General features: G+C 40.1%; 2 protein-coding genes across 3 annotated transcripts in view; both read left to right on the top strand.

Moving 5' to 3' along the window:
• Nucleotides 1–1,451: 1,451 nt before the first annotated feature.
• On the top strand, nucleotides 1,452–2,722 carry nxnl2 (nucleoredoxin like 2). Its single transcript, NM_001310949.1, is given in 2 exon segments — nucleotides 1,452–1,886; nucleotides 2,339–2,722. Coding segments are annotated over 2 exon segments (474 nt in total). The 5' UTR covers nucleotides 1,452–1,584; the 3' UTR covers nucleotides 2,511–2,722.
• Nucleotides 2,723–4,500: 1,778 nt separating this feature from the next.
• Nucleotides 4,501–12,138, top strand: part of csgalnact1a (chondroitin sulfate N-acetylgalactosaminyltransferase 1a) — a 40,721-nt gene continuing 33,083 nt past the window's right edge. For both annotated transcript variants that reach the window (XM_020053024.2, XM_010898282.3), the window contains exon 1: nucleotides 4,501–4,647. The gene's annotated coding sequence lies outside the window, so the exon portion shown is untranslated. The remainder of the gene's footprint in view (nucleotides 4,648–12,138) is intronic.

Here is a 12,138-nt window from a genome sequence, read left to right as displayed (position 1 = left end):
TGCCCCATACCGGGCGACGTCACGGGACTCAAAATTATACTCATCATTAAGGGGGTTTTGAACCGCTCTTAGTCTGACCTGTCGCCTAGGACCTGTTTGCCTTGGGAGACCCTACCAGGGGCATATAGCCCCAGACAACATAGCTCCTTGGGTCACTCGGGTACTCAAACCCCTCCACCACGTTAAGGTGGCAGTTCATGGAGGGGAGATGCCTATTATTATTTACAAAATATAAAAAGATTAACAGGGAATTTTCTTTGCAATCGTATCTTTTTGATTTTTGAATCACCATTATGTATCAAAAACTCAAGAAACTCATCCCTATTGAGTTGATTGTATTGCATTGTAGAGCTCAGGGAAACCCATCACAGCTTCTGGATTTTATATTTTATGCTCCTCCAGGTGAATCACTTTCGAGGAAAAAAGCAACTTTTGATTGATGGAACCAGCGTTTATTTGACTAAATCGTTGCAGTAGGACAGCCTATAAAAAATGCCTGTGATTGGTCGGCGCCCATCGATCATTGCAGGGTATTTGAATTAAAGGGGCAAAATGTAAAATGTTTCTATACTACTTGCATAAATACGACCACTATACATCTACAGTTAATGTTTTAGGTTGACATTTATATTTTTCTACTGAATTTATCTGAGTGCCTGAGTACATTTTCTTACCAGTCCATCAGTTTTATTGACTCAATCTCTTAATCACGGCACTAACCTTCCTTCCCTAAACCACCCGGGATTAGCTAATAATGGTCTGGTCTCGTTTGTTAAGGGAAGACGAGGAAGAGACAAGTCATGGTATTGTTGGGAGGCAGGATTGTACACTGTCCACCTTTAAGTAAAAAAAGTAACTGTTAAATTGAGGTGAAAATCTTTTGGTAAACCTAGGGAGGCACGTATAATGCTACCGCCATCATTCACTAACAACGTGGATTCTGTGTACAACAACATGTGAGAATGCTACTTTTGTTGTGACGGTCCAGTAAACCTCCTGGGTAACCCTAACCAAATGCATGAACCATAACTGATGTAGTAGTAGCCTTTAAGTAAATACCACCGCAGCTTCGGAGACTATACATTAACAATATAGGGATCAAGTCTCAAGAAAATGCGAATGAATGCACGAATTATGTAGTTAGAATTTCAGCATTTTTGGTCAAACCGGGTTTTACTAAAACGTACAAAAATGTACCACATCCATTACTTACTGTAATTTTGTGCAAATTCCATGTGACATTCGTATGTTGCGTATGGTTCAGACTGTAACTTTAAATTGTGTAGATTTGAGTCTGAACGCCAATTGGCCTTGCGATATGTCAATCATTTGTTTTTGCCTACCAAAATCATGTAACCATGTCCAGTCGCGACAGCAGCTTGTTTATAAGGTTATGACAGATTTGGTAAGGTGATATTAACTTTATATTATTGATATGACAGTGTTGTGTTAGTGCCAGCACGGGATTTGAAGTCTAAGTAACTCGTTCTCTGCGAGCAATTGAAACAACCAGTCTGTAACAATCATTAACTGGGTTTAGTCCAGCACAGTTGGCTACTTTTCGCGTGGCTTATTAGCCTGACCATGGTGGAATTATTTGCAGGTAAAACTCTTCTTAACAAAGAAGGGGATCTTATTGACCCAGAAGAAGCTCTCAGGAATAAAGTAGTAGGAATATATTTTTCTGCCGGCTGGTGTCCTCCGTGTCGAGATTTTACCCCTATTCTATGTGATTTTTACACGGAACTTGTTGAGGAAAGCGAGCCTCCTGCACAGTTCGAAATAGTTTTCATTTCTTCGGACAAATCGAGTGATGATATGGTGGAGTATTATCATGACATGCACGGAGACTGGCTGGCCCTGCCCTGGACGGATCAATACAAACAGTAGGTTCTTAGGAATGTCTCATCCTTCTGTTGGACCATGTTTTTATTTAATTTCTAAAGGAACTGAAACATTCTGCATAAACAAAGTATAACTGATGTTAGGCCTTTGCTTTCCACGTACATTAATTCTATGCTACAGGCTTTGTAAGAGGTTTATGGCTCACCCTTTGAGGGATTAGGATTTAAAAAAGGACAAGGTCTCTGCCTGCCTGATAGACAAAGTGATTGGAGCTCTGCAATGGTAGCCTACATTGAGACCGGTATTTTGTGTTGTGAACATGTTCTGAATGGTATGCTCACTTCTTTTATCGATAATGGCTTGTTACAATCCTACACCAGTCCACTGGTATATTAATACTGGTAAATTAATACTCCTTCAAAAATAGATGATTTGGTATTAGACGTGTCATAATGAATGCTTAATTTCACCATCTTTCACTTTCCCTTCACAGTGAATTAAAGAAGAGGTTCAATATCACTGCGGTCCCTAAGTTGGTGATTGTAAAGGAGAATGGGGATGTTATCACCGACAAGGGAAGGAAACAGATCCGTGAGCAGGGCCTAGCCTGCTTTAGGAGTTGGTTGGAGGTGGCCGAAGTATTCCAGAACTTTGAAGCTTCCTAGATGTTCTAGATAACACCATTCTAAATTCTAGAGTTTCTTCCTGCTCTTTTTGAAGAACAAAAAAACAATAGCAATACATCTGCGCTACAAAGGTTTGCACTGCTATAGTTAAGGCTAATGTATATGTGTGGCTTATATTTGCAGAATATTTATTATCAGTTGTTTTACTATTTTTATATTGTTTTATAAGGCAAAAATAAATAGTGTGATATTGGTTTAGAGTGTTGGTTATTGTGTATTAGGTGTTTACAGAATGTGTTGTTGTGTTATGTGGTTAGATATGGAACATTCATTTCTCTGTCATTCCCCAGTGTGCCATTAGTACATTACAAGAAAATCCCACAGGAAAGCATTTCCACTATTGCTTAATTCACCTGTGTCTTACTCCTTAATTGCCTCGCTTCTCCGTACGACACAATTTTGTTTTCCTTTCAAAGTGGAGAGCTCCTCAACATTTATTATGATAGTCTACAATCCATGAATGTTATAATGTTGTCTTGGTTAACATAAACAAGTCATGGTCATACCATTTTATTTTATTCCTATGGTATTTTATCAAGTACACTTTATACCACTAGAGGTCACCATAGACTCATTTCTGAGGTTATGTCCTCAGCAATACACTTTAGATCCAATGAAACAGCACTACCTTTCTTTTTTCTCTACTTTCTTTTTTATTATAAAACATGCAACTATTTAATTTTAGGATAATATTTTTGAAAGGTTATTGTAATCAGTTTATGTTAACACTACTATAATTTGAGGGTCAGTATAATTGTTGATAGAGCGCAGCTTTCACAATGCCAGGATTTGTGGGTAATCTTTGGCTGAGTGGACAACAGGTGATCAGAGATACACTGCCTTTACCTTATACACTGACCCAACAGCTCCCTATTTTAGAAAGCTACCACCAATATAGCAAGTGGAAGGGCTTGATGTCTTGAATCAACAAGGTTTAGAATACAAGGCAAGATCCCAGCTATGCCATGCAGGTCAAGTGTGCTTTAAAAGCCTTAACAGCTTGGGGGAGTCCATAGTTTGCTTGTAAAACCAGCATGGACGTTATAGGCTACCAGGTACATCTGAGGAAAAGAGTCAATCCAGTGCGCTGGCTGACAGAACTTACAATATATTTCTAAGAGAAAAAGAAATCAGCTCTTTTTCATGCAATAATTGAAAGCCCGGAGTAAGCAAACTAGGCAATTTGACGAGTTTACACACAAAATCACATAATCACTGTTCTCAGACCTGCATGAGCCAGACTTGTAAAGTACCTAAATTAACTGTTCTCAGAGTGCTTGGAGACAGTTGGAGATAATGTGTGAGTGATGAGTGCAGCTCTGATGAATAAACCACTCTATGTTAGGCTACAGTAACTGCGGTTTTTAAACCGCTGTTCAGCTCTATTTCTTAACCGTCAACAGAACAGCGTTGCAACAGCAGGACCTCAGTATTCCTTGACTGAAAATACCGCGGAAACCATCTCCTGTTTCTCAACTGCCAGAGATGCGCGCTATCTGAATAACGAACCTATTTAGGTAACGGGACCAAATAAAGCATGCACATATCAATAATAAATAAGAATTGCCACATTGGATTTATTATAGCACATTAAACTAAAAAGATAGGCAACATTTTATATTGCACCAACAGTTTTATTGTTTAAATGCGGTGCGCTTTTTACGCATGCTCAGGGTAGTTTCTCAACTCTCTTCTCCCGGATTTCTTAAAACGGATGGTCATACCCATAAATATAACAAGTGAAGTTTGGCTAATCCAAAGCCACGTTTCACACACATTTGGGAATTCGGTCGAATATGGAATAAGGCTGCTTTTGCTGACGTATAAAGGCAAGTAGTGTTTCTTGTGTTAACCTAACAGCATGCTGAATCAGGTAACAACACATTCTTTATGTGTGGTTTGAGGAGAGGCGGAGGAACCATCCAGGAGGGGTGGGCTAGCGGATCCTGTTCCTGTGAGAGTAGGCCTACAGACACACACACATGCTCTTTTATTCACCGCACTTACGCTCGCGTTCACTGATTCCGGAGCTTAAAGACCGGTTTGGGTACCGCACCCTGCGCTTCAGCGAGCCACTCTGCTGGAATTAAGCGACAATGATTAATGAAATTGAAAGGTACAGAGAGATTTCTATTATTTTTATAAGCGTATGATGCTTTAGGGTAAGTGCTGACAAAGCTCTGGGTTGGATATTGTTTGAGAATAGCGATTTTTGCGATTTAAACAGATTGACGTCAGTATTCTCTTGACATGAGGAAGTTTAGAAGTTCTGGGTTATTAGCATTGTTTCAACATCAGATAAACTCATGCTTTTGGCTAGACGTTTAATATGTTCATGTAGTTTCAGGTTTGGAGTTCTTATCATGACATCTTCAATCAGTTAAGCCATTCTACATACATTTCTAAAATATTAATGTGGGTTGTATGTACGGAAAGTGAGAAGACGGAATAAGCGTGACTTTCATTCATTGGCTCAGTGAACGTGATAGTCAAAAAAAATGTTAATGATGGGAATGCAATAAAGTATTGACAATGGAATATGCAGGAGTGGAAAAGGGTTTGTTTCTATAAGATGAAAGAGGGTAGTGTTGGAATGAGATGACAGACCCTGGCCTATACAGTATTGTCTCACTACCCCCGCACCCCCATCAGGATAGGAAGCGGTTTACTGAAGAGAGGTGCGCCAGGTTCTCTCTTTTTGAGAAAGACAGACATGATGAGGACATATTCTCCTATGTGGGAAGACAGATCGGCACTGAAATGTGGTACTGACTAAGGAAGAAGCATGATGTTGCGATGCTGCGCTGCTAAAATCTTGTCTGAATAGAAACCTTCTATGGTACCCCACGAGTTTTTTACCTACGACTTTTCTCTGTATTTCTCTACCTCTTTCTATCCTTCTCAATCTATCTTCCCTTCCATTCTCTCCCACTCCCTCGGTGTCTCACTTTCCGCTTTTTATTGTTTCCCTCGCTTGCAATCTCTCTTGCACACTAACACACACGCGCACAGCAAGTGAGAGATAGAGAGATGAAGAAAGTGCGAATCAATAACTGAACAGGGAGAGGTCATGCTTTCAATTTGTTTTGTGTCCAGGCATGAACCCAGACACGCACACACTCACTCCGTACACACACGCAGCCCAACCAGCCAGACCTTGCCCGACGTCTTCATAAATTCTGATACAATTAAGGAGATAAGCTTTAAGCGGTTAATTGGGAAGTTGCAAGTGTTGACTGTCTGTCAGTGTTTGGGTTGGGTCTGGGTTGCTGTTTCTCAGCAGATAAACTGAATCACTTAAGATCTCTGCTCTGTAGACGCACCGCTGCTCTCTAACAAAACTCCAGCTAATGTCCTTCGGATTGCACTGCATGCTAAGTCAGAGGCTTGTTTTAATTAGGAATCTAGGAATGTCATTTGCAGAATAACTTGTTTTGCTGGCCAGCTTTGATGTTAAAAGGCTAGACTTTGAAGTTTGAAGCAGATAGCCACACCATGTGAAACAATGTTGTTTGGTCCATCTAGCTTGTTAAAGAGACGCTGTTTTAGGGTTAATTAATGATATTATGATTATAGAAAACATTATGTTAATTCGAATATACAAAATTAAAAATAACTCCGGAGCTGTATATATATATATAAATTAAGAGGCCACTGCACCTTTTGCTTTCCTTTACCAATAAGTCGGAAAGGAAGGTTTTGAGTGAGGAACAGAACCGTTCAATTTGCAGTGGTCTCTTAATTTTAACCCTTCTTTTCCTCACTCAAAGCCTTCCTTTTCTACTTTTTTGGAAAAGAAAGAAAAAGGTGCAATGGTCTCTTAATTTCTTATATAGTTGATACATGCTGTGATAGCCTAAACATGTGAAACAAAGTTGGTTGTGTCCCTCTAGCTTAAATGGTTAAGAGATGTTGTTTTTGTGTTAATTAAAACGATGCTAATTAGAATTGTCTATTGTTTATAAGCATTCAATAGAATTTGAAGTTAGTTAAGCCTCGAATCTTGAATTTGGTTGGTATTATTGCTAGATTGACCAAGAAGCATGACCATTTTACTAGAACCCCCTTTATCCCTGTGGCTCCCATTTTAACGTGTGCATATTTAACGTTTAAAACATCTGAATGGATGCAACCCAAGTTGGATCAGTGGGTTTAACTTTGGTTTGGAGTTGATCACTTGAACAGTGAAGGAGATAAGTGCCAAATGTTTTGGTTTTGTCCTTTTCTCTCATTGAAATACATTGTAAGCTCATTTAAATATTGTTATAATTAAACTATGAATGATGTCAAAACCATGTTTTCAAGCAACCACAGTTAAGGTAGTCTTGACATTAGACAGTTGTTATTTTAGTTTTTAGTTTTTATGTTTAGGTCTGGGGTATTCAACTGCTAACTTCCAAGGTCTGGATCCAGCTGGTTTTCTATTACATTTACATACATTACATACATTTCTATACATTCTCATTAATTGCTCCTATTTGGTGCTCACAGCATTTTAGATAAGTGCCTGATTAGGGGGTTGCAATGAAAAAATGGAGTGGAACTGGCTTTGAGTGCCAGAGTTGAATACCACTGGTTTAAGCTGTATAGCAGGCTAAATAAATCTAATAATTATAAGACTATGAGAGAAATCTAGAGTTGTTTTGCTTTTGGGAAGCACATCTAATTACTCTCTAAGCATGTTTTATGGAATTCAGAAAAAAACGTGCCTTTCACAGCTACAATATATGGTCATAAATGCTCCAGTTGTATGCTAGAGCAAGAATGAACACGATTGCTTGAAATGTGTTTCGTATGAATTATTAAAATTGATATTTTGAGAATGTGAAATGCTAGTCCAAAATCTGAAAGCCGTGAAACGACTAGTCGAGATTCTGGGGCCAAGTCTTGTTTCTTGGTTTAAGGATATTCGCTTTCCCTTAGTGAGATGCTCACCACAACAATGGGCCTACATGATGTGTCTGCACCTGTGCGTGTCCAATGTCCATCTGTTATAGAGTTTTTTCTGTACCCTGCCTGAAATATTAACCAGTTAGTCCTCCAAAGGCCTGCTGGTGGCAGGTGGCCCTGACAGGAGCTCCTGCAACCCATATCCAGTGTCATTCTTCTTCCCCATGAAATGCAGTCCGTCTAGCCACTGACACACAGAATAAGACTGTAGCTGCCTACCAAAGGGCAGTGTACAGGATTCCCTGTGCAGATCACTGCTTTTGAGCATGTCTCACTGTTAAAATTGAAAGACTTAAAACACCATGAGGGTCAAATGGAACCATGGAAAGATCTGAGATGTGAACCTTGATGTAAGTGCTTTGATATTTTAAAACAGTGTAGATGTGCTTGGAAACACCCAACACGTTTTTTTTTTATCTAAATATTGCAGCATTCTTTGAGACAGTTGTGAAAACATTTCTTGGTTTCCCAGTGCACAAAAACTCAGCATCAAAGGGTTTCTTACATACACCAAGTAGTTTAATGTAAATGGTTTAAAGCCTTATCGTGATTCATTATAAGAACCTAGGAAAAATATTTATTGAGTAATTATACCTTAATTTTTTATTATTGATTTAGACAGATTAGACACATGAGGAAAAAGTAAACATGTCACAGGCTGAAGTGGGAATTGAACCCCCATATTCTGGGTCAGTTAGATGGTACGTTAAATTGGAATTTCATTCAAAAAGTATGGAAGTCATAGAAGTTAGGGGTTCAAGTCACGTTTTCAGCTGTCCCACGTTCACTTTTCCACTTTCAAATCTGTCATAATGAAGAAATGTAAAAATAATTCTAAAGTCAATGGAAATTCACTTGCCTCGCAGGTGGCACAGTGTTCTTTGGTGTTTTTAGAAGAATGGAGAAAAAGGGTGTTAAAAAATGAAAAACTACTCCAACAAATGTTTGGTGTTTTTGGTGTCAGCTCAATAGCGTCTAGTGTTTCAAAGCCTTTGTTTTCACTTAGTCTGAGTGCAGCAGGCTACATATCGTAGCTTCTCATGACCCTGTACTGTAATATCTCTGTGGTATGACTCCATGACAACCAGATATCAGAGAAGAGAAGTCATCCTTATCAACCCAGTCACACGGTCACACACCAGGCCTGGATTCATTAAACAACTTTACTTCTTATGGCATTACGTACCCAGCAGTCCTGGCTAACAGTTATATCCGCTTACTTATTCCAACCCCCACCACATGAGGTCTTACACCATTCCTTGGACAACTTTGCTGGATTTTGCACTCTCACTCAACATGAATCCAGTAAATCCTGTTTCTCACAGGCATCAAGGAAACAGGCTGCGTGTGTCTGTGCATTTATGTATATGCGTGCCAGGGTGCATCAAGGGTGCGTCCCTGCCAGTGTTGTTTGAGAGCATGACGGTGTCTGTGTGCGTTAGAGCTGTGCCATCTGTGCAGATGAGATGTGACCTCAGGCTTTATGGTAATGCTGGATGAGTTCACGTTTCATCAGGCGCTCTTCGTACACGTGTGGTAAGAACCAGGATGATGCCGCATTCATGCCGGAGTGATCGGTCGGAAATCCGTGTTTACTTTGGGATAGATTGGGGGGCAGTTATCGTACCGTAATGTCCTTGGGTTTATTATGGAGGTTCACACGAGGCCTCCCTTCCCATTGTGCTGATGTTGTAATGGAACAGTCAGACGACAACAGTGGGATTAACAATGGAATCATATAGCCGAATGTCGAATCTACTGGAGGTTGTCTGCAGGGCAACCCTTTTTGAAAACAACAACATTGTCCCAGTACCATAATAAACCATTCATAGACTCAAACGCTGTAATATACTTCTGATAATTGACGCAGTATGCATTTAAAGACACTGGTTCAATCAGGAGCTTGATTTAAAACAGCAGGATAGGTTTGAAATTCAGTCCAGCTATCCCTTCTCAACCATTACTGACACAGTTGTAATTACAGGGATGAATTGTATAGTGCAAACATGCTGGCTTTTTATTGTAATGCAAATCGCACTACATGAGGCTGTAGCCAACTCCCTTTCCCTATGTGTTGTTCTAGCAACAACACTTTCATTATAGTTGTGTTCTAGGTAATTCCCTTATGTATTTTAGACACTAGTAAAAATAAGTAGCCTCGTAGAAGCACGTTGTAAGCGTCTGAATGAACGTGAAAGGAAGCAGTGAAGGTTTTAGTTCCCAGGTGTACGGCTGTTATCATGTGGTTTACTAAGTGTAGGTTATTTTTGAAATTCTGAAATTCTTGTGGCTTTGTTTTAAGCATGTCAACGTGGGCTTCTTGTTTTTAGATCTATGGAGTGTGTAACGGAGAGATTGGGGGTCTCTTGCTCTGCAGAACAGAGGGTATTTTAGGTGCCGGGTGAGCCAGATGGCCCGGCCAGAGTACGGTGGGATATGGCTTAGGCATGGCACTGAGGAAACCGACTACCAGCGGTCATAATTAAGGGGAGGGAGAATCACCTGAGGGCCACAAGCACATCAAAGAGCCCTTTCTCTACCTCTTCTATCTTTATTTCCCTCTGCTTCTCTCACTCTCATTTTCACTCTAACGTTGTCCTCTCCAGTAACACCTGGTTCTGGTTTTGTGCGCTCTCTTATCCTGCCTCTCTGGGATGGACCTAAGGGTAGGGTCAGGGTAAGGTAATGAAACCAGCGGCCTGACCCGGCAGCCCCACCTGGAGCTGTTATGTCACAACAGAACATCTTTCAATTTTTTTTTTTTAACCAAATCTAGTTCAGACAGTCACTGTAAAAGCTACCGTCTCAAAGGATGTGCATATAGAGACACCTTATTGGTCCACAATAAACTGATGGAATATACAACAGTCAAGTCACCCTCGCCAACAAACACAGCGTGTGGTGTGTTTTCATGGTGCCTTGCTGGTTTTTAATAATTGCAGACCAACTGATTACATGCATGTATGTGCAGTTGTGCTCATAAGTTGGAGAATTTGTAATATATGTATCATTTGTAAAGAAAACACGAGTGAGTATGCAAAACACATGTCTTTTATTTCTTATGGGATTCATATTCAACTGTAGGTTATAACAGAATAGCACAATCATAAAACAGAACATGGCAACAAAGAAACAAATTAACTGAAGTCTGCATACTAAATACTGTGTATTGCCCCTCTTTTGTAATAGTTATCTGTGAGACCACGAATTCTTGCAGGTGGTATAGCTGCCCATTCGTCTTGGCAAAATGCCTCCAGGTCATGCAAAGTCTTTGGTCGTCTTGCATGAACCGCACATTTGAGATCTCCCCAGAGGGGCTCAATGATATTAAGGTCAGGAGACTGTGATGGCCACTCCAGAACCTTCACCTTTTTCTGCTGTAACCACTGGATGGTCAGCTTGGCCTTGTGCTTAGTGTCATTGTCATGCTGAAATGTCCAAGAGCATCCCATGCGCTGCTTTCGTGCAGAAGAATGCAAATTGTCTGCCAGTATTTTCTGATAACATGCTGCATTCATCTTGCCATACATTTTCACAAGATTCCCCGTGCCTTTAGAGTTTGCACACCCCAAAAACATCAGTGAGCCAACCCCATGCTTCACAGTGAGGATGGTATTCTGTTCACTATAGGTCTTGTTGACCCCTCTCAAAACATGGTGCTTATGGTTGTGACCATAAAGCTCTATTTTGGTCTTGTCACTCCAAATTACAGTGTGCCAGAGGCTGTGAGGTGTGTCAAGGTGTTGTCGGGCATATTGTAACCAGGCTTTTTTGTGGCATTGGTGCAGTAAAGACTTCTTTCTGGCAACTTTCTGGCAACTCGACCATGCAGCTCATTTTTGGCAGTGTCGTCATATTGTTCTCCTTGAAACAACCACACCTTTTTTTTTGCTTTGTTCCCTGAACAATTCTTCTGGCAGTTTTGGCTGAAATCTTTCTTGGTCTACCTGACCTTGGCTTGGTGTCAAGTGATCCCCGAATTTTCCACTTCTTAAAAAGTGATTTAACAGTATTAACTGGCATTTGCCAGGCTTTGGATATCTTTTTATATCCTTTTCCATCTTTATAAAGTTCCATTACCTTGTTACACAGGTCATTCTGCTCCCCTTGGCACAGTATCTAGCCTGCTCAGTGCATCCACGTGAGAACTAACAAACTCATTGACAATATATACACAGACACTAATTGCAATTTGAAAAGCCACAGGTGTGGGAAATTCACCTTTAATTGCCATTTTCACCTGTGTGTGTCACCTTGTGTGTCTGTAACAAGGCCAAACTTTCAAGGGTATGTAAACTTTTGTTCAGGGCCATTTGGGGGATTTCTGTTATCATTATGATTTAAAAAGGAGCCAAGCAACTATGTGATAATAAATGGCTTCATATGATCACTGTCCTTTTGCACGGTCGGTCATATTTTCAAAATAAATGCCAACATTTCACAATTTCTACAGCTGAATACTGATTTGGATAAAATATAAGTTCTGGTTCTATTAGATCTCAGTGCAGCATTTTACATTGTAGATCATAGAAAATTTCTAGATAGGCTGGACATTTGTTAGGATTCTCTGGGAAAGTCCTTAATTGGTTCAGATCTTATTTAGGTAGCTGGAGTTACTTAGTCACCATTGGCAATCAGGAATCTGATAGGGTGGGTA

The sequence above is a fragment of the Esox lucius genome, chromosome 14 (assembly GCF_011004845.1).
Source record: "Esox lucius isolate fEsoLuc1 chromosome 14, fEsoLuc1.pri, whole genome shotgun sequence".
Classification (NCBI taxonomy): domain Eukaryota; kingdom Metazoa; phylum Chordata; class Actinopteri; order Esociformes; family Esocidae; genus Esox; species Esox lucius.
This window is presented reverse-complemented; position numbering and strand designations above follow the sequence as displayed.